Genomic DNA, 22896 nt, shown 5'->3' on the forward strand with positions numbered 1-22896 from the left:
CATTTCCTCACAAATTATCTATTAAACACTTCCTGAGAAAAGGAAATATCGACCTGGTGGCTGAAGTGAAACTGGAAGTGCAATCACAAAATGAGTTATACATTATCAAACTGGGAAGAAAGTAAATGACTTGATTTGGGCAGTTAAGGTTTTATTGTAAGCTCGTCTCTGGGTTAACACCTGTAAACATAGACTATAGACCAGATTCTTCAGTGCTGGTGTTGCTTCACTTGCTGTAAAACAGCAATAATCTGATGAAACTTGTGATAAGAATTGGAGATGGAAGGTAGGGTAAAGCTAGTTGTGTAGCAGTCTGATCAATGCTTGATATACCCATGAGATGCTATGTGTTTCGTTTTAAGGTGCTGTGACCCAGAAGAGAGCCTATTTCAAGAGGCTTAGAACACTGAGCAACCCCAATAAGCCCTTGTTGTAGCAGGGAAAAGCTACATGTTTCTCTCTGTCTTCAGTTTGTGTAAGACCCAGACATGACCTCAACTGCGGTGAAATGCGTAGGCTTTGGTAGATGACAACCTCATCCCCCTCCTCCCTCCCTCCTTTAGAGGGGGTCGACCAATCATCTTGGTTCTCATGCGAGTGGGGGGGGGGGGGGGGGGGGGGGGGGGAGGGTTTAAAACAACAGAAAATACAACCAACATGACTACCAACATTATAGTCATGATTTTCTCCCCAAAAAAAAGGGGGTCCAGTTCAGGTAAGAGATTAAAAGCTTCAGTCTGAATAAAAACGGCCTGGTGGAAGGAAGAGGAGGGGCTATCCATGTAGGGGGTGGGGCTTTGCAGGGCAAGGGAGGAGCTCCAGATGCACTCCGCTGTGCTAAGACTGGCTTGTGTCTGCATCCGTCTCTCTTCCCAGCGTTTCGAGTCTAATCCAGGAATGTCAACGGGAGTCAACCCATCCTTCTGCTCCATCTTTCACTTCCTCTGCGTCCGTCACTGGAGGTCTCGGTCCTCAAGGTACCTGTACTCAAACGTGAACCCCTCCTTCTTTCTCTGGCCCCACTTCTCATAGTCAAAGTAAATGTACGTCCCCTGTAAATGACAATTAAAACAAGTAACAATGTCAGTGGACACGGTAAATGTGGACAAAGAACCGCATATTGAACCCAGAGAAAATTGGTAACCGTTTATTTTACAGCCCCTACATTAGCTGGAAATGACTTGGACAGAAACATCATGGTAACAGTTTAATTACTATTATCAAATAACTACTTCTAGGTTACTTGAGGATTCAGTGTAAGAAACACCAATGGCATATCAGACCCCCCCCCCCTTTTGGTGCCCTGAAATAGGGGGACTATGTACAAAAAGTGTCATTTCTAAATGGTAAAATCAACATGCAAACAAATACCATCAAATAAAAGCTGAGACTCCATGCTTTAACCCCATAGTAATTGTTTGATTTCAAACACAAACCGTTGAAGTATAGAGCCAACAGAAGAAGAAAAACATTTGTCACTGTCACATCACGTACAGAGGGCACTGTATCTTTAGATATATAGAACCTACAAAGCTCACCTGCTCAAACTCATCTGTGATGGTCTTGGGCTCTTCATGTCTCTGGAACCACATCATGTACTTGGTATGGAATCTCCATGATTGCTTCTTCAAGGCCTTGGCTGCCAGATACTGTGCCTTAGTGCCCTGTGGAGGAGGAAGGAAGGGTCAAGGGTCACAGTGGTGAAGCGTCACAGGCAGAACATGAACATAAAGCGAAAGAAAAATCAAACTGCACCTCTTGTACAGACCTTTTCTGTCATTCCTACAACATAAAACCAGCTCCAAGGTCATATACACAATCTATAGTAAAGCTTGTGGCCTCTTCATCGCTCACACGCTCGCTCACATGCTCGCTCACACACACACACACACACACACACACACACACACACACACACACACACACACTTCAGAGACCAGGGGAGGCTGGTGGAGGTGACGGGGTCATGTAATGCATGGAACAGAATTCCGTTCAATGCATTACAATGAACCCGTCCTCCGATGTTCTACCTCCACCAGCCTCCCCTGGTTCAGAGACCAAAGGTGTCTCACTCACCTCCAGGTAGTAGAAGATGAAGAACAGCGTCTCTGTGGAGAGCCTCTGGTAGAACTCCACAGAGTCCGAGTGGGGGGGGGGCACCTGGTGGTGGAAGGGCAGGGTGGGGCAGGGGTTCCTCATCAGGTACTGTCTGCAGGGAGAAACACAGAGACACCAGTTAAGCACTAATCAAATCAAATTGTATTGGTCACGTGCATCGCATATAGCTGTAAGTGATATAGTGAGATGCTTTATGAATCTAGCTCCTTGTAAAACAACAGTCAAAAAATCAACAATCAATGAATCAACAACACAATATAATAAAGTTGTAATAAAGCAATAAGTAATAATAAAGCAATGACAGCCATAGCAAGCTTCCTTCTTCAGGCTTTCAATCCTTGAAACCCTGAAGAAGGCAATCCTTGATTGAAACCCTGAAGAAGGCAATCCTTGATTGGAACCCTGAAGAAGGCGGCTTGCTGCCGAAACATTGGTTAAATAAATAATGAGCATCGGAGCAAAAGTGTGCAACTCTCTTTCTTTCGTTTAAGTTTCACCCGCCAGCCTGCCTGCACCTCACCAAGCTATGGTTCGGGTCTTCTTAAATTAGTCAACAATACGGCCAGGACTCTCATATAGAAAAATTAATTATGGTTTAATGCATCATAAGAATCGTCACTGTGGACGCGTTTCGGCGTCAAGCCTTCTTCGGCAGTTCAAGTTCTTCCGAGTTTTACACACTGATCCGTACCTGATCCTCTCTGAGTCGGAGGGGTGGGGCATGTGTGTCCAGGCTGACTCCTGCATGGCCTGCTGGTAGAGCTGATCTTTGGACAGGGGCACCGGCCCTAGGGGACACACGCCCAGTGAAGGGGGGATGCTGACCTCAGAGAGAGAGGCCTGGGGAGCAGCGGGAGGCCCCGGGGGCACTGTGGTGCTGGGGAAAATGTCTGAACACAGAAAAAGAGAGACGATTAAAATTAAACTAAAATCTAAAAGCCGGGTTTAAATGTTTGCTTTCTTTTCGTTTAAAAAGGGGTCCAGATTGAAAGGAACCATCCTAATTGACACCCTTAATTGGAACAATCTTTGAGATGTTTGCGCCACAAAGGGTGCCACTCTAAGATCGATCCTCTGCACCCGTTGGTAGTGTGAGTCACATAATCCAAGGAATGGTTGTTCACCTGCGGCAAGGTGCAGGGCGGACATCTCTCCCTCCATCCCTGAGACTAGAGCCGCTCGTTCCGCCATGGACTTCAGAGAGCTCAGAGGTTCCTGTGGCTAGGAGGGGACAGACAGGAGACAGGGTTAGTCAACAGTGTGTGTGTGTGGTGGGGGGGGGGGGGGGGGGGTGCAATAACGCATTACAAAAGTAGAAATATTTCTACTCTTCTCCTTGAGACAATTTTATGCGCTTCTGTTCAGCGGTTCAGAGACAAACCGCAAACCATCTGTCTGCTTGGTGCTCTCAAGTGAACGTCATAGGTTCCAATGTGAACACGTCCCAGCGTCAGAACTTAGAGCATGGGGTTGAATCTGCAATGTATCGGCTCAGTTTGCACAGACCCCTGATCAGCTTTTTACCGGACCATGACCAGGCCTACCACAGATAAAAGATATACCAGTATGCCCTACCCCAGGTCAGTTTACACAGATAACAGTAACAGTAAATGACCAGGACATGCCTCTGTGTAGACAGGGCTTTATTCTCACCTTCATGCCTTCAGAAGCTTGTGTGTAGGAGAGGGGTCCGTTCAGTAGGCTGCCCCCTGCTGGCTTACTCTCACTGTAGGAGTGTGAAGGCGAGCTGAGGGGTAGGGTCATGGATCCCAAGAGGCTGGGGCCACTGTCCTTACTGAGGGCGGAGGAGAGGAGACACTCTGGTTGATGTGCTTTCAAACATGGCTATCAGACACCTTTTACATTTAGATACAGACAACCTGACTAAAACTAGACAAAATGCTTTGTCGGTAATTTGAGCAAAATTTGTGTTGCTTGTTTTTAACTCACGGCTGATTGGCTGAGGAGATTAAAGACGAGGGTTGGCTGCTTTGTGATTGGCTGGCACTGTTGAGGGCGGAATCTGGTGTGCTGTCTGCTACTACAGCACTGTAACCTGGGACATAGTTGATTGAGAGGACGACTCAGTAACAGATTACACACTTACACACACCTCATCAAAGTGAAAGGACAAATGTCAAACAAAAAAAACAAAAGGGCTTCTGCCAATAATTTAAACATAGTATGGGTGTATTCACAAATTCACTAACAGTACATCATTTTGCAGTCAACCTACAACAAGTGGACGATAATTTCACAAATGTCTTACTTGTGCTACCATTCTGCTTTTGTCCACTGGCTGGCCTTGTGATCGCTGAGCTTCCTCCTCCAACTCCGCCTGGAGCACCTGAACCGGAGGTCCCTCCCATGCTCCCTATGACCCCGACACTGCTCCCAGGGGCCAGGCCTCCGACTGGGCTGGGGGCCACCAGGGGAGGGCCCTGGATCAGCGACTGGCCCGACCCCAGGCCAAGGATCCCACTGCTAACACCACCCACACCTGGGGCAGAGCCCAACAGGCCCAGGGACGCCCCACTGAACATGTTCCCGCCCACCTGTCCCACTCCGCTTAAGTGAGAGCTGCTGGTGCTGCTCATGCCGATTGTCCCTGCGAGCCCGCTTCCTACAGCTCCTGCCGCGGCGGCCTGAGAGTATGGGGCCGGGGTGGAGCCGGCCAGGAGCCCGGCCATGGTGTTCAGGGATGCCGGCATCCCTGACAGGCCAAGGCTGGACATCTGGCTGGCGCCGCCAGGTCCCGTCATGCCAACTTTACCCAGACCCAAGCCCATCCCGAGGCCCAGGCTTGAGGCTGGCGAGGGCCCCGAGGGAGCCCGAGACTGGGTGCTGGGTGTGAGGGGGGCGCTTGTGCTGGAGTTGGGGGGCGAGGAGGCAGACGTGGCGGGGAGGAAGAGGTTGTTGGATGGGCTGGGATTGGCGTTGGAAGCAACCGAGGAGCTGAGTACGTTTTTGGCCTGGGTTTGGTGCAGCGACTGCTGCTGGGTGGCGTTACTGTAGCTGCCAGAGTTGGAGAGGAGACCCCCGATGTTACCCAGGAGGCTGCTGCTGCCGGTGAGGGGCACACCACCCCCAGCGATGGTCACCATAGGGACCAGCGAGGATGAGGAGGCTCCAGAGGCGGAGGAGGAAGAGGAGGAGGAGGAGGAGGAGGAAGAGGAGGAGGAGGATAAAGACGAGGGGGTTCCGTTTTTGACAGGCGACTGAAATAGAATAAAATACATTAAATTACATCAGGGCCACTCAGGGATGTTCATCTGGAAGTATAGATTGGTATATAGGGCCAGTTTCTTAGACACAGAGTAAGCCTACTATTAAACTAAAAGGCATACAGGGAGAATCTCCATTTAAAGGATAAATTCAGATTTGATTAGATTTTTTTTGCTGGTGCTCAGTAAGTTTCTCAAAACCAAGCGAAATCCCAAAATAAATGACTGTACTCTTCTACAACATGCCATTTACATACAAAATGTTGATTTACTTAAAAAAAATAATGAATTAATGAATTAATGAATCCTTTAAAATTGTCTTAATCTGTGCCCAATATATTCTGCAACTGTGTGTGTGTGTGTGTGTGTGTGTGTGTGTGTATTTTAACACATATGGAATGCCACAGTAAATATGGAACCAATTCGCAGGTGACCCATGAACAGTCCTGTTTCCATGAATGTGTATGAAAATTATCTCACCTGACTAACTTCACTGTCTGTCGAACGTCCCCTTCGCTTGTCATCCTCTGAGTTCTCCTGAAACAACAAACACACACCATGAGCACTGTGCTTGAATGCCTGTTCTAACTCTATACAAGACTTAAGTCTTGTATCTCCAATCACCTATTCTGTACAGTGCAGTGTATCATGATGGATCCAAGTCAGTGGAGGCTGGTGGATGTAGAAATCGGAGGACGGGCTCATTGTAATGCATGGAATGGAATGAGGAATGGTATCAAACACGTGTGCACATTCCTTATTCGGTTCCATGCATTACAATGATTTCTACCTCCACCAGCCTCCACTGATCCAAGTAGTGTAACCATACTGAACATACTGTAAGGCTCCTCGCGAACAAACTTCCACATTGTATCCCAAACCCCTCGCTTTCAACCTCCTTCATCTAAACCCCAGCGATATAAGATCAAGAGAACAGCGAGCGCCCATTCAAACCCAGAGACAGTCCTACAGGGTAATTACATCTCAGTACAGATTGAGAGTGGGTGGTTCTGAAGAACGGGCTGGTGGGGACACAATGGAGGGAGGCAGCAGGGGGGTTCGCTCCTCACCGTAGTGCAAGTGGCGGGCGAGGGGGGGATGGGCGAGGAGGAGGTGGTGGAGGTGGGCGTACTGCTGGAGTGCAGGAAGATCTCGTCCTCCAAGTGCGAATGTCCCGGCGGGGAGGTGGCCACCAGCGACTGGGCTAGAGAGACAAGAGATGGATTGGGGGAGACAGAGGGAGAGGTAGCTACATAAAAAACAAAAGTTGAATATAGAGAGAGAGTAAGTAGGCAGTTTAGACAGAGGCATTTGGAAAGATGCAATACATAGAACTTGAACAAAGTTATGATCCATTTCTTATATTATCAATACAGAGTCAATTTTACATCTCAAGGACATTAAAGGGGCAATCTGTTTTTTTTCTTTTAAATTAATGATATTTAGCCATTGATCCTCTCAATATAAAAATATAACGCATAACTCATAAACTAAGTTCAACTGCCTTATCTCATCAATAGAAGCTTGTTGTAAACGAGTGCTTACAATTCTACAGGCCTGTCCCTCAGCTGTTTACCAAAAACAGTGGTAGGGTGACCGCTTTGTGGCTCTCAGATTGCCCCTTTAAGGTATATATACACACACACGGGCCACACACACACGGGCCACACACACACACACACACACAGGCCACACTTACGGATGTCCTCAAGGTCAAGGTCGTCGTAGAGAAACTCATTCTCTTCAAAGTCGGGGTCCTGGGAGGAGTCCAGGTAGTACTCCACGTCGTCCTTGATCTTGCGTATAGAGTCCACCTGCACCGAGTCGTTGTCCAGCATGCGCAGGATGGTCTCCAGCATTCGGATGTGGTACCGGTGCTTCTCGATGAAGTGCTTCAGCTCCTCTATCCGGTCCTGCTTCTGTCGAGGTTAGCAGTGTGAATGAACGTGTGTCTGTGTGTGTGTGTGAGATCAGTGGAGGCTGGTGGAAGTAGAACATGTTTGACACCTGTCCTCATTCCATTCCAAGCATTACAATGAGCCCATCCTCCGATTTCTACCTCCACCAACCTCCCCTGTGTTTGACTAATATGGATGACTGGTGAAATACAAGGCACCACACTGAAGTGAATGTTTGGAATGGCAGTTTCCACAGTCTGTATGTGTGAAGGCAATGGAGGTGGACATATTTTACGCTGTATTGGGTAATGCAGCCTGCCAAGGAAATAGACAGACTGAGTAGGATGATTTAGAAGGAATGGAGAGAACAGGGGAGGCTGGAGAAATCGGAGGACGGGCTCATTGTAATGCATGGAATGGAATAAGGAATGACACCATATATCACAATGAGCCCGTCCTCCGATTTCACCCTAAGGTCTGTAGAGGTTCACAGATGAAACAAACAGATAAATCAACTCATGATTTAGTTAACACGTTTTTAAAAAAGAAAAATCTGATTCCTATATATGAAACCAAGGACTTATCAACCCCTAGCCCAGTCCTCACAGACCTGCGCAAGTGCATTATGGGTAGGGGCTGAGGATTGATTAGGGGTTCGGGGAGTTGATGGAAAGATGGAGGGGCCTACTGACGTCTTTGTCTCCTTTCTTCTTGCGTGTCTGGACCGAGAGGGACTCCACCTCGCTCTCAAACTGGTCCACCTGCATGTTGAGGGTGTCTATCGTGTTCTGGAAGGGGGAAGGAGAGGGAGAGGCCGTCACTCACCGGTGTACATTTCGACTGGTGTAGAAATCAGAGGACAGACTCATTGTAACGCATGGAACGGAATGAGGAACATTCCTCATTCCGTTCCATGCATCACAATGAGCCCGTCCTCCGATTTCTACCTCCACCAGCCTCTCCCATTGCATTATGACAAACACTGAGATCCAATGCTGAATTAAGATGATGGTCAAGACCAGTGTAGCTTACAAGCGGTTCACTGCCATGCCTAATATAAATTCATGAAATCGACAAGTCATTTTTGTCATCATCACTATTGAAAGCATTTTGATAGCGCTCACCGTTAGCCACGTGCCAACCTCCTCCTTCTCCTTCTGGGCCGGGTCCACCTTCAGCGCCAGGCCCAGCCCCTCTTTCGAGTAGGCCTTTGTCTTTGTCTCTCGCTCCACAATCTTGAACCGCTCCATTTGCTACGGAGAGACAACACTCCTTTTAGAAATGGCTGAAAGTGACGGGGTTTCTTTGGGTCACCATTGAGCGACTATGTGACTGTCTGATCCTGTATGAGTAGATGTTTCCAACCGCCAATTTTCAAAGCATGAAACAAGCAGCCAATGCAATCCTGGGCGGTAGGAGCCCGGGAGTCCTCACAGTTTAAAGCCATCCTCACAAAAGCTCATGAAAGATATCAGCAGGTTAATAAGATCAAGTCAACGGTTGCTTGAATTAACACTCATTTGGGGCAAAATCATGACATCTGTGTGCCTCCTGACATACTTTGTCACGTTCGTCAACGTGCTGCGCGCTACGGAGGCTGTCCTGATATGACCTGTCACAGCAACACCACAGTGGATGGAACTACACGACTGGTGAGGACACACAACCTGATTATAGTGGGAGAGATCTGTTTTTTACCTTGATGCTTGGGCACGCCGCGGCCAATTCGGATGCGGTGTGTGGAGGTGTTATGCCTGCTCCATGAAGGGGTTGCTCCTTAGCAAAATATCTTGGACTCTACTCTAATACTAAACTGCTGACACTTTGAGGTAAGTGTACTGGGACAACGTCTTCCACCATTATGATCCTGTCTGTCCTTTGGGGAAAGTAATAAGCACCAGATCGAAACCGTCATGATCTAGATTGAACCAGTTTAGTTTAGTTTCCCCGGGATGAGACAATTGGCCAAATCTAGAGCATAACCTCGCCCCCGGGCTATTGCACACAGCGTTTATAAGCCTGCAATAACAACGATGCAAACCTGGCCTTAGTGGGAGTGAATTTTGAGTAGAGCATTTGTCATTATTTGATTTCCGTGAATCACTTGACTGCGACGCGTGGCTCCAAATCAGAAACGTGCGGTTCACAAGTGCTGTCGGAGGTCAATGATGCGAGATAAATGGCTATGCGACCGGCAGTTTCTCCCGGTCTTTCCATTGGGAAAATGAAGGCCAAGTTTGATGCAGTGGATACTACTTGTCTGAACAACAGAAGAGAATTATCAAAACATCTTTCCATTTGCACTGGCTGGTCACCACAAAGTAAAAGGTTGCATCAAGTGTCTCCTTTACGGCAGGCAAAACCAGAGAGAAAAACAAAAGTTCTTCTCAATATCCGACCACATATCAGACCAACCAAACAACCGTACACTGGCACACAATTGGATGAAACAGCTGAACATTAAAAGCGTAGGCTGGACTTTAGATCCAGGCTGAGATGCACTCCTCATTGTGTTACCAGGTGGAAGCATTGAAACTGTCTCAATAACCTCATCAGTCCCCTCCGTGGCTGCAGAAGCGGACTAATGTCAAGTGTACGGAGGCAGGATTACTTCAGTATGTGTGTTCCACTCACTCACCGTTTCAATGAGTTTGCGATTATCAACTAGCTGCCTTTTGTCTTTGATCTCGTTGGATGCCACCCACGTCTTGATCTGGTCTCTAAGACGCTGGGGGAAGGTGTGTGGAGGAACAGAGAGAGAGGGATAGAGAGAGGGGTAGAGAGAGACAGTGAGATAGAGAGAGAAAGTGATAGAGAGAGAGAGAAACACAGAGAGATAGTGAGAGAGAGAGATAAGTTTCCTTACTGCAGCATGCAGGGACTCGCCCTGTGCGGTCAACAGGGTGAACACGCAAAAACACATAAGCAAGCTTGGCTTGGGGTAATTTTGGTCCACATGGTAACACACACACACACACACACACACACATACACACATAAACTACTGACGCGGAAACACAGATGCTTTTGTCTGGTTATGAGGATGGCAGGCCCTCATATTTCATTTGAACAAGCGTGCGTGCGCACACGCACACACACACACACAAAGTTTAATGCCAATAAGGATTGTCTTGCCATTATAAAAAGATCATGTGTCCTACAGGCCTACTATGGCAGTTGAGATCACTTCTTCTCACCTGTAGTTTTTTAATCTCTTTCTTGAGGTCGGCTTCATACTTCTCCTTCTGGTTAGCGTTGGCTGCATTGTGAAGCTATGGTTTTTAGGAGAGGCACAGTCACACATGGTTAGCATGATGTTTCTAAGCAACATGCACTATACAGTATGCTTCAATGGCATCTTTAGACAATTCAACACTGTTTATTTTGCATGTTGCAGTACAACACGTTTCCATACTGTTCCCACAGTGAATACCTATGAAGACCACAACAATCAACCGTTATGCAGTATTCAAGATCTCCGCATATATAACTGATGTTAAACGTTTAATAATTTGGTAATCTGAGGTCAGGGAAATGTTCAAACAACTATGATGGCATGCTAGGTATTAGATCTTAACTCAAATGTATGTTCTACAGTATCAGATATGTATAACTGCCACTTCCAGGTAAAGAGGATGTAACATTTTCCAAACCTTGAAGGCTTACCTTTTGCCAAATGTCTTCAAACTGCTCTACTCCTTCTGTGACTTTTTTCAAACATCGATCTATTTCACCTGGTGGCATAAAACAACAGCAAGGCTGGGAAACGCACCACGTCTAAACCCTTCGGACAGCATTGCATCAGGATGAATAATGTACAGTCCAAATGCGGAGCTCTCACCCCCATAAGCAGCCCAACATTTACAAATGTGGTTGGCAGCTCATCAAAGATGCATACAGTAAAAGCGTGCTTGTAGGCAGTCCTGCATAAATGTGTCATTCCAAAACCTGGTTAAATATGTAATGCCATGAGCATTGGGCGATGGGATGCACTATAGTCTTCATCTCAGCTAGTTGGAACTGCCAGTGTACGAGATAAACTCAAAATACTTTCACCAGAAGTTATGTTTTATACGTTTTCTGCCTGTGGTGGCAGTGGTGTATTCCGGGTGCCGACTAATGCCAAGCGCACCCTTTCCCCTTAAGTTGCAAGTCAGAGTTGTGAGCAAGACTTTCTGTCAGTCTTCTAACAATGCTTGATGTGGAAGACTCTTTTGACATGCGACTTGAGGGGAAAGGTGCCCTTGGCGTGAGCTGGCACCCGGAATACACCACCATCAGAGGAAAGAACGGATGAAACAACTTCTGGTGAGGTCTATGAATATGTGTGCAACTCCTAGAGTAGCAGTTGCAACTACATCTGAGCAGGTTGTCTCAACAAACTAAGTCTGATTTTGGCCTTAAACATTGCCCATAAATGTTGTCGCCGGCTTCAGCAATATTAGGTTATAGAATGCCAGATTTAAAATAAAGTGATAAATCCCTACATCACAATGGGTATTAGACATTACTGAAGAGAGAGTTCTAAAGAACATATACAGAAGGGGTCAAGTATGATGACCATTGCAGGGGAGGCAGAAAACAGGCCCTCCTATTTCCTCCTCCACTGGACCATTGTGTAATCTTACCTTGAAGTTTTCTTTTATCAGCCATGACTGTTGACTAGGATGCTGTCTTCATGCCTTCTTTCCCTGGGGACAGGAATAGAGTCTCATTAGGCATTGTGATGAGAGTAGAACTTGGCAAACTTACCATTACATTACTTTTTCATTGCATATTAGATGGCAAATTAGTTCAAGGAAGTTAAAAGAGCAGGGCTTAAGTCAGCTGGAAAGCTGCCACCTCTAGCCACCGCAGCGAAATTCAGTTCAAAGTTCCAAACAACATCCTCCCTATTAATAATATTACCCCCAGAAATGGACTTGTCGCGTCGGACATTAGCTGCTGTGTTTCTGCATGCACGCTCGATTTGAAGAGCGTGCATGCAGAAAAAGGCGAAAATCATTGAGTCCACTCCCATAGAACATCCCTGGCCAATAGTAAACAAACCAAACTGTTGTCCTTAGACACTCAATTTTAGAAAAGCGCTTTTACAGGACCAGCGTTCATAATGAAATATTTCTTTCAAGGGATCTCATTCCCTGATGGCTACTGATTAAACATGGTCAACATAAGTCATTTAGAACCATTACAACGCTTGAATGTGACATAGCAGTGTGAAGTAAGCTTTCCTGCCTCAGCTTCCACCTGAGTAACGTTTCATACAGCTTGGTGAGGCCGAGGCTATAATACAAAGTGAATGCATGCACAGTGAAAGTACAGTACATGGTTTTCACATTAGTTCATAAAAACTGCCAGCTTGCATTCCAAAGTTGGGAACTCATTACAATAACATACTAACATGAATTACTCAAGAGTATGTCACTCAGGTCTTCAGTTATTACATATTGAAATGCATACACTCTCTTAACCATTTAAAACTATGCCCTGTGGGAAGCACCATGAGACAATACTGAATCTAAGTCTCTTGATTGATTGAATTCATGAGATAATCTTACAGATTAAAAACACATCCAGCCACAACATCAAAGAAGTGGCAATGCTCACAACTACCAAGATGGGGTCTTACAATATTCCATTTCAGTAGGGTAGTGGACAGAGATCCATGGACAGGCTGATGTGCTTCAGTCATTCAGGGTCAACTCCTGATAGGATGGGAGTCAGGGTTGGACGTGGGTCATTAGACAAAGCATTACAGACCATTCCAAGACAGGGAAAGTGTCTCTTAAAAGGAGGGCCCTCACAAAAACGTGTTTAATGTGCAATATCATGAACGGGTTTCAATCACATGTTTAAAAAAAACAGTTATAGGTTGTCAAAAGCCGCAAAAGACAGACAATTCTAAATAAGCACCACAAACCATAACTACACCTATGCACTAACAAGGTTTTCTAGCACACAGCTTTGACACCTGCTATAGTGCTGTATGTTGGTCTACTGTACTTCAAACAACATGTACTCACCACTGGCCAGCTGGGTTAGGATTCAGAGCTTCTCTCAAACAGCCTAATTCATACTCTTTAGACTGATGCTGTTTCTCAATAGAGAAACCAATATTTATATAAATACCCTCAAATAAAAGCAGATCTGTTCTTTAACCTCATAGTAATTGTTAGATTTCAAATCCAAACTTTTTGAGTATAGAGCCAAAAGAAGAAAATATGCTTCACTGTCACAGGGCAATGTAGTGCCCATTTGTCAGGGCACTAAAAGTATTTGGACAATTGGCTTGGCGGTTTCTGATTAGTCAGGCGTGTTCTTTCGCATCATTTGTGCAGCCGTAAGAGAGCTGTCAATGTCTAGTCTTGATTCTAGACTTTGCGTTTGCCTTTGGAGACTGCTATTGGTGTCTGTCAACATCAGGACCAAAGAGGTGTCACTGAAAGTCAAGGAAGCCAATACTATACTATACATGAGTGCTTAATTTGGACATAATATGAATCTGTCTAAATCGTTTTCTTGACATTAAATGGTGTTTGACTTCAAATCCAGACTGATTGAGTATAGAGACAAATACGTAGGGCACTGTATGTTTCAATACACCAGAAATTATTAATTTGGGATTTATTCCAAAACATTTATTCGGAACACGATGTCTGCCATTTACCAGATAATCCATATGCATTTTTCCATGTGCACAAGTTAAACTTTGACACAATTCTGTGCTACCATAACCATCATCAATGACAACGTACATGAGTGAGTTCTTCTCAGGAGCCGATGTCCTGACAGTCGACTACACCGAAATCTGTTGCTTCAAGCTTGAAACATTTCTTGTTGATACTTTGTTACAATCGTGATGCAGTTCACGCCAGCACAACAACGTTGCAGCAAGGTTTTCTTTGCTGAGCATGACTTTTGAAACAATGTAACCAGCTCGACGCAGGCCACGTTCCAAAGAGGCAATTTACTATCACCTCAGCAAAAGCTACGCTTACAAGGCAAGTGATTCTCCAATGTTACTGAAACGCTTCCCAATAACCAACAAGCAAGAACTTTATTTGCTACATCTTGCATGGAGAGTAGTAATGAGTTTATGATCAATTAGTGAACATGAGGCATGAATGTTTGGAAGCAATACTATTTTACTGCCTTTAGTGTCACTATCAAAGGCAGACTAAGAAGTAGTCCCACTTCAACCACTCAATAACAAGCAACTGAACACAACAGTTGCAGTGGATTGTTGCAAGACTATTGAATTTCCTTGTAAAACATCAGGCTATAACCTCATGTCTATTTGGCACTGTATAGCCAGTTACGTTAGTGGGTAGGATAACCACCGGCTAAGCTTTCTAGCTAGATGTGAGAGTCTGAGACACATTGGAAAGGAGAAGGAAAAAGGCTCATAAATAGTTTTCTTTGTGTATACAAATAATTTACCTGGATTTTCCGAGATACCTTTTTTTTCTCTTAGTTGCACCTCTTTTATAAATCTTAATTGCCCAAGTCTTCAAGCTATTTTTCTAATTTGTATTAATTCTTTTCGCCAAACAATCACTCCGCACATCCAAGATGGCCACCGGGAACACCTCCTCCGCTGTTGCCCTGATGGACCGGAGGCCCGCCTCCTCTGCACGCCATTGGATCCTCACCCTCAACTTTGACTCTCCACTGGGCAAGGGTCCCCGTCACTCAGAAGAGAGACGTTTACTACTTCCGCACAAGTCCCAATGTGATTGGATCTCTTTAAAAGGTGAAAGGTAAACATGAGTTCTAGGTTTTGATGGAGATACTTTGCTGCCTCCAACCTAACCACTGACCATGCAAACAATAACAACAACATCAACTTCAACATCGAGGCTGAGCTGACAAAACTGAATGCCATGCATATTAATATTAATACACTTTTGATATATCATATTGGGAAGTGTGATAAATCATAAGAAGTATGCTGTCATGTATTGTAAAGAATAGGTCTACTGCAGTGGAGGCTAGTGGAGGTAGAAAACGGAGGATGGGCTCAATGTAATGCATGGGATGGAATGAAGAATGGTATCATTCCATTCCATGCATTACAATGAGCTCGTCCTCCGATTTCTACCTCCACCAGCCTCCCCTGGCCTACTGTCATTAGTCTAAGGGCATATTACAGTCTCTGAGGTTATCACATCTCATGTTCACTTCCCATTGCAGCGCAAGACATTGTTGTAAGACAGAGATAGGGCTCCGACCGTCCAGGGGAAACAGTGGTATCCACATAGGCCCAGCCAATTATACTGTTCATACTGTTTATATTTTTTTATTACTTCTATTTTATTTTATTTTATTTAAAAACTTATTGTTGCACTACTCTGTGGCACTGTCACTTTTGCATTTCACTGTATACTTGTATGCATGTGACAAATAAAGAATCTTGAATCTTGAATCTTGAATTAGTCAATACTCAAATAAACATACATCATATTTACCAAGCCTAGTGTACATGACGAGGGAGAGATCAGAGCGGACTGGCATGTACAATCAGATATCCAGCAGAAGCTCCATATATCGTTATGTGAGCGATCTTACACTTATTGCCTTATTTACACCTATGCCTATTACACATATTGTCTGTTGTGCTATTATTGTATCTTTATTGTTGTCCTGATATTTGCACTGTTGAGAGGAAGCTGTCAAAGTAAACATTTCGTAGTACAATTTATATCCTGTGCATTTGATCAATAAACTTTGACCTGACTTGGTGCTATTGGACTACTCATCAATAAAAAGAGGTCATAAAGAACAGTTCAGTACAATCAGTTTTGAATGAGTGCAGCAACGCTTCCCAACCATTGCCTGGCACTATTCCAGTCTTTGCGGCTATGAATTTTGCTTTGAAGGGTCTTTGTGTCCACCCTGACAAAATATCTGAGCAAGACAATGAATTGTAGCCCACCAGTGGAAGCTGGTGGAGGTAGAAATCAGAGGATTTTACTCATTGTAATGCATGGATAATAATAATAATAATAATAATAATAATAGTTATAATAATAATAATAATAATAATAATAGTTATAATAATAATAGACTGTGAGAGACACTCCTATTGTTATATTTGGATGTTTGACAGGACTCTGGCATGGTCCTTCTGTACTTGCCCACTAGGAGGCGCTGTGAAACTGAAGGATGGGAAGTGGTTGCATCTAGTCTACTGTGGCTTTCTCCCCATTGTCTTCTTCCCTTCACACTGCATTGATGTATACACAACTGAACTGGTGAAAGCAACTACCTATCAGGGGAGGCTGGTGGAGGTAGAAGTCGGAAGACGGGCTCATTGTAATGGCAGGGAATGGAATAAGGAATGGTATCAAACACAATACCATTCCTCAAACACAATACCATTCCTCAAACACAATACCATTCCTCAATCCATTCCACTCCAGGCTTGCTGTATGATAAAGCGCTGTCCAATGAGTTTGGAGGCATGTGCTTGTAGTCAAGTAGACAAGATGTTTCTGTACTCTTCATTTCAGAATTAATTCTGCTGCTGCCGTCAATAAAGACAGTTCCAGTGGCATATATACATGCCCAAGCCACCCTCACATAACAGCTGACAATATGTTCTTTAACCTCATATTAATTGTTTGATTTCAAATCCAAACCTTTGGAGCATCGAGCCAAAAGTAGAGAAAATGCTTCACTGGCCAAATACTTACCACTGTATAAATACCTAATGAGCTTAACTGTCTGACCTTATTATAATCCAAAATATGAGGTTGTTTTACTTCATTGTTTGTAAACAATGTCTTTGTAAAAACCAAAAACAATGTATAGCTTTGAAATTTCATTTCAATATCATGTTGTGATCTTGTCACTCAATATCATCTGAGTGCTTGTCTATGAATATGACAGTGGTCACATTTCCCCATCTCAATAACATTTCTCAATAACATGTCTTATAAGTGCTTTATTGTCCAGTAGATGGCAACACTGGTTTCACTGATCTCAACATTCTGTCACAACTGTGAACAACTCAAGTGGAAAAATATAAACAAAAAGATTGTAGTTGAGGATCAGATATTAAAGAGTTCAACTTAAACAAAATCAAATATAGCCAACAAATTGACTCCTGAGTTTCCTTACACCCACCAGTGCTTGTCATTTTTTTACTCTCTTTACCATCAAAACAAAACATTTGATGTATGCACAAACTCTACACAGTGGACATTTTCCTTCCAAATGTTCAGTGTTCCTACTTTAATTATGCAATAGGGCAGTACTAATTCCTGCAAAGCTCACACATCATATCCTAGGTAAGGCTGGATTCTAGTACACCCAGTAAATGCTGGTGAAGGTAGAAATCGGAGGACAGGCTCATTGTAATGCATGAAATGGAATGAAGAATGGTATCAAACATGTGAGCCCGTCCTCTGATTTCTACCTCCACCAGCCTCCCACCTCACATCCTAGGTAAGGCTGGATTGTATTGCTCCGCATGACTGAATTCAACACTGATTGCCAGGAATCAAACCAATGATTGTAAAAACGTATTCCGATAACCAAGTAAGTTAACTAGTGGGAGTGAAAGGATTGTGCAAAATACATGTTTTGGTCTATGTAGCTGCCTATTAAATACTTATACCATCAAAGCCAATTGAGCAGCAACCAAAATATTATGCATTTGAAATGACATTTCTTCCCCTTAGCAGGGTATGGCTGCTCTTCCCTGCAAAAAGCATGTGTCGTTGGCTAAAGTTGATAACTACGATTAAATCAGTAAGCATTAAACCAAACTTAAAGCCAGAAAACTCTGACACAGACTACATTAATAGCATCTTGGACTTGATGTTATGACATTACAGGCCAGTCAACCCCTCTCAATAAACTATAAACTTCCTCTCAAAGCCAGAGTATGCAATTATCCACCAGCAGCTAATGTTTCAAGCATTAACTCCCCCGGAGAAAATAAATCGAAAAACAAAATATCAAAAGAATGACTTAATAAAAAGCTGAAGTAGAACAAAAGGAGTCTGCTGATGAACAAATACACAAGTGAGAATGCACTCTTCAAAAGTCATGAGGGAGCATGGGGGGTTGGGGGGGGTTGCAAACTGGACTCTCCCAGCTCCAACCCCTCCATCAGTTTCGGAACCTGTAGGTGATGGGCAGCAGCAGGTGCTTCTTCTTCATGCCCTGCACTTTAGCGTGCATCTGCTCGTCCAGAGCCTTGTAGCACCGGCGGGCGTAGTCCAGAAGCTTCTCCTTGGAGGAGTCGAACTCGCCCACCTCACCCACCTTCTCTGGGGACACCAGCAGCAGCTCGGCAATGGGGGAGGTGGAGGCCATGGTGTTGCGGTCCACCCTGTGGACCTGGAAGGCCTTGGACATGCTCCGCAGTCTCTGGTAGGTGTGGAGGATCCTCTGGTAGCGATGCAGCACCCCATCAGGATCCTTCACTGGAAGACAAAGGTGGCATTTAGTTGACCATTACAGCGCTTTCTGCTAAAAATAATAAACAACTTAAAAATAAAAGTTAATTTCACAGTAATGTGAAATGCTGATCGTAAACTCCACACATACAACACATTATTTCAAGATCAGAGTGGGTGATGACAAGGAAACTACCAGTTAAAAAAAGTAATTAGCAGCTTTCATGAACACGTTAGAAAGGATGTGGGGATGAATCAGAGAGAACCATATGATTTGGGTGTTTTTCCACTGTCACTCTTGGCACCGGTGCTTAGCCCAGAGCCTCAGACATTTGTTTTTCCATATCTGAGAATGGCCCAAAAAAGCTCCCAAAAAGCCCAGGGCCATGGCCCCAAAGTCCTACCCTGACCTGGGACTTTGGGGAGATTTTTGGGACTTGGGCAGGATTTGGGAGTAGGCGTGTGACGTGTACTGCACCTGGCTATTGTTTAGCTAGGCTAGTCTAATGGGATGACTGCTACTTAAAAAGCATGAAAATGGGATAAAAACCATTAGTTAATCAGTCTGCTTACCACGTTGTCTTTCCCTTCCACGCGTGATTCTGAAGACTCTTCTCATTTTTATCCTTGGCTGATCCACTGATCCCCTCTTCTTTGATGTTTCCTCTGACGAATCCTCCTCTTCTGACATCACTTCCTCTTCCTCCAGATAGCCATCTTCCTCAAAGTACTTATCTTCTTCATCTGCCCGCATCTCCTGTTTCACTAGAGGGGACACATCAGGAGAGCAAGCTTATAATAAGCACTGTACTTCCCAACAGTTTTTCAATTAACTATCACCAAAATCTAACTCTAAGTTATTGCACATTAAAGGTGCAGTTGGCAAGTTTTAATCCTTCAAATATTGCCAAATGACAATGAGTGTCTTCCAAGTTCTACCTCCAATAGCCTCCCCTGATCTATAGGGCACCATTTAAAAAAAAAATCCAAAGAAACATGAAGAGACAAAGCCCATTTGTAGCTGCATAGCTCCGCCCACAGCCAACAAGCCACACCTCTAAATATCAATTCTGATGCACTCTTATACCAGCTATGTCACTCTTATACCAGCTATGTCACTCTAATACCAGCTATGTCACTCTAATACCAGCTATGTCACTCTAATACCGGCTATGTCACTCTTATACCAGCTATGTCACTCTTGTACCGGCTATGTCACTCTAATACCGGCTATGTCACTCTAATACCAGGTATGTCAATCGAATACCAGCTATGTCACTCTTATACCGGCTATGTCACTCTAATACCGGCTATGTCACTCTAATACCAGGTATGTCAATCGAATACCAGCTATGTCACTCTCATACCAGGTATGTTGCTGCGCCGGGTGCCAGGCTGGCTCTGGAGGCGTTTCCGCATGGTTCCAGACCTGGTGGTCATGGGTGAAGGTGGAGACGGTGTGGAGGACCTGACCGGCTCAGGCTTTAGAGGGGTGGAGTGCTGTAGATCAGCATTCCAACCTAATGAAGAGAGCATAGTTGAGGACAACAGAATCAATTCACTCTGAACTCAATACATTTTGAAATGTGGCAATATTCCTTCATTTCCATTGCAGCTCACTCACTCATTATGTATACTGCAACGTTGAAAGTAAAATTGTGATGAATTATTATTCTATTGTATTAATAAACTGTTATTATTGTTATTCGTCCTTGATTATTTACTCAAACAGTGTCTCTAATAGTGAGTGGAATCGTATGGAGTGGAATGTGTGTTTGGTCTTCCTGCCCAGAACCACCCATCTCTTAACCACTGGGCTCCTGAGTCCTTGTACAGAAGATGAAGCGGTCCAGCTGGCGTCGCAGGAAGTTGCGCTCCTCCTCCAGGTCCTCGATGCGTTTCTGCAGCCACGAGTTCTTCTCCAGGGCCACGAACAGGTGGGTGCGCAGGTTGGAGACCAGCATGAAGGGGCTGTAGTGTGGGGGCAGTTCACCCGCAGATTCTAAACAGGAGGATGAGAGGACCATCTATTGGATGCTTCAACTTACTAACTGCCAAGGAATTCCGGAACACTCACCATCTAGAGTGCCAAGTGTTTTATGTGGCATTTACATAGCAACAATACTTTGATTGGCTACAAAATGAAGCATCATCATTTATGCATTTCTGGTCAATAAAGTCACCCTTGGCACTCTAGAATGTTGACAATTTGGTCGACTTTATTCACCCTCGGCACTAAATGAGTTGAAGGACTGATCTGAAGTCGGAAGGCATGCATGGCGTGTTATGGTAGGACGAAGAGTGGTTTCAAATAGTTGCATTATAGCTTCCTGGTTAAACTTCCTGATTTATCCAATATTGATTTGGTTGATATTGGTTGCCTGGCAATATGCTCTGTTGGTATAATGTAAAGGAACTATTCAGCGTTGACCAATAGAAAATGGACCCCTTCATTGGCGCCACTCTTCCTCACAAATTTCTGCAGGTGCACCACTGAGAATATCCTGTCTGGCTATATAACCGCCTGGTACAGCAGGTGTACCACCCTCGACTGTAAGGACCTGCAGAGGGTGGTAAAAGCGGCCCAGTTCATCACGGGCCGTGAGCTCCCAGCTGTTCAGTACATGTACTCTGGGAAGTGCAAGAGGAAGGCCGAGAAGATCAAGGACCCCAGCCACACCCTGTTCTCTCTGTTACCTTCTGGCAAAAGGTATCAGAGTATCCAGACCCGGACCAACAGGTACCAATACAGCTTAGCTTCAAAACATGGTTAACTTCACCATTTTGATCTCAGGGATTGTCAGTCATTGCAACCATAGCTCCGTCGATGAATTTGAGAGTGGTTACATTTCCCCAGCCTCGTCCCTCAGCTGTTTACCAAAAACAGTGGCAGGGAGACTGCTTTGTTGTTGTTTGAATCCCAGATTGCCCCTTTAAACCTCAGTTTACCTCCCAAAATGTGTTCAGTCTGGTTGAGGTAACCGGACCGGTCCATGCTCTCCTCAAAGGGAAAGGAGACCTCGTATTCATTGGCGTTATAAAGACCTGTGGAGACACAAGCATAGGCTATTACCTCATCATGAAATGATACCATTATTTCAAGGCATAATCTGGGATTTGTGCATCTGTTTCATGTACATTTCAATTAATGATGAAGACCCAGTTTGGGTTGAAACTTTTTCCTAATAAACTGCACATTTTGGGAGCGGGAACCAGTTTGCAGATCTCTCTCATGACTAACGAATGCTTAATATGCTTAGTGCAACTGTCTGTCAAAACCCAAAATATAAGGTTGTTGTACACAATTTATGGTTAACAAAGCATAGTTGTGAAATATATTTATAGCTATCATTTCAATATAATGGACTGTTATCGTTATTTATGATGAGGGGTAGCCTACATGGAGGGATTTGGAGAGGGTCGTCCATTTTCAATTTCAGTCTGGGGATATATGTGTTTTATACATGAGGGGAGGGTTATGCAATTTGCTATTTATAAAATGTGTCTATATTTCAATGTTCTCTGTCTATGAATTTAAGAACATTTCCCCAGCCCAATCTCTCAACTTCATACCAAAACAAGTGGTGGGCCACCATTTGACTGAAAAACAAATATAACACATAGTATTAATCACATTTTGTCATGTACTAGTTTAAATGATAATGCAGTTTCTTGAAATGATATTCTCTTACCTGCAGTATGCTGCGTGCTGCTGGAATTCATCTTTTTTGTTGACTTTTTTTGTGGTTGTGGATTCTAAAGTTGTCGTTCACAGTGACAACATACAGATAATAATATCAGAAACACTGGATGAGATGCATGCCGCTTGAACCTGTCAGAGATATGGTCACTGGGTGTAATACAGCTCGGTGAATATCTAGGTTATTACTGAGTATTAGAGTTTGCCATGGTAGTTACCTAACCTTCCAAACTTTCCTCGCACACTCCGAAATGAATTAGGTAACTTAGGCTGCAAGCTCCGTCAAGTGAGTGAGCACACCTGCGACGCCTTTGACAATATTAGGACAGCAGGAATCACACTACGCGTTCGAGGGGATCGGTTTGAGCAAGGCACTGCGCAGATGAGTGATTGGCAGACGAGCCCCATCAGGCAACATGTATTGGCGCTGATCGGTAACTGTTTCAAATCGATCCTCTCAAACATGGTCATTATCTCGGAGCAGTGCGCTTCAGAAAAACGACACAAGCGCCGAAGCCTCGGTATCAAGCGTCCCATCACCGATCACA

General features: G+C 44.4%; 2 protein-coding genes across 5 annotated transcripts; both read right to left on the reverse strand.

Annotated features, from left to right (window-relative positions):
* Positions 1–239: 239 nt before the first annotated feature.
* Positions 240–14813, reverse strand: cnot3b (CCR4-NOT transcription complex, subunit 3b). 2 transcript variants are annotated; one of them, XM_083680656.1, is made up of 18 exons: positions 14681–14813; positions 11869–11931; positions 10907–10974; positions 10438–10512; positions 9879–9968; positions 8365–8493; positions 7933–8028; positions 7042–7261; positions 6413–6546; positions 5823–5879; positions 4388–5336; positions 4069–4174; positions 3772–3913; positions 3243–3339; positions 2810–3008; positions 2077–2209; positions 1539–1664; positions 240–1052 (listed from the first exon to the last, which is right to left on the reverse strand). In XM_083680656.1, exons 2-18 carry the CDS (start codon positions 11891–11893, stop codon positions 954–956), a joined length of 2745 nt encoding a protein of 914 aa, XP_083536782.1. In that variant the 5' UTR covers positions 11894–11931; positions 14681–14813; the 3' UTR covers positions 240–953. The 2 variants fall into 2 exon arrangements, with proteins under 2 accessions (XP_083536782.1, XP_083536781.1); XM_083680655.1 differs by having other exon boundaries at positions 6413–6591.
* A 2358-nt stretch (positions 14814–17171) lies between these two features.
* ccdc106b (coiled-coil domain containing 106b) lies at positions 17172–22675 on the reverse strand. 3 transcript variants are annotated; one of them, XM_083680669.1, is made up of 6 exons: positions 22341–22675; positions 21598–21693; positions 20459–20650; positions 20016–20168; positions 19222–19413; positions 17172–18675 (listed from the first exon to the last, which is right to left on the reverse strand). In XM_083680669.1, the coding sequence occupies exons 1-6, from the start codon at positions 22369–22371 to the stop codon at positions 18359–18361; spliced, it is 981 nt and encodes a 326-aa protein (XP_083536795.1). In that variant the 5' UTR covers positions 22372–22675; the 3' UTR covers positions 17172–18358. The 3 variants fall into 3 exon arrangements, with proteins under 3 accessions (XP_083536795.1, XP_083536797.1, XP_083536796.1); XM_083680671.1 differs by lacking the exons at positions 21598–21693; positions 22341–22675 and adding an exon at positions 21346–21505; XM_083680670.1 differs by lacking the exons at positions 21598–21693; positions 22341–22675 and adding an exon at positions 21122–21505.
* Positions 22676–22896: the final 221 nt, after the last annotated feature.

The sequence above is a fragment of the Argentina silus genome, assembly GCF_951799395.1.
Source record: "Argentina silus genome assembly, chromosome: 11".
Classification (NCBI taxonomy): Eukaryota; Metazoa; Chordata; class Actinopteri; order Argentiniformes; family Argentinidae; genus Argentina; species Argentina silus.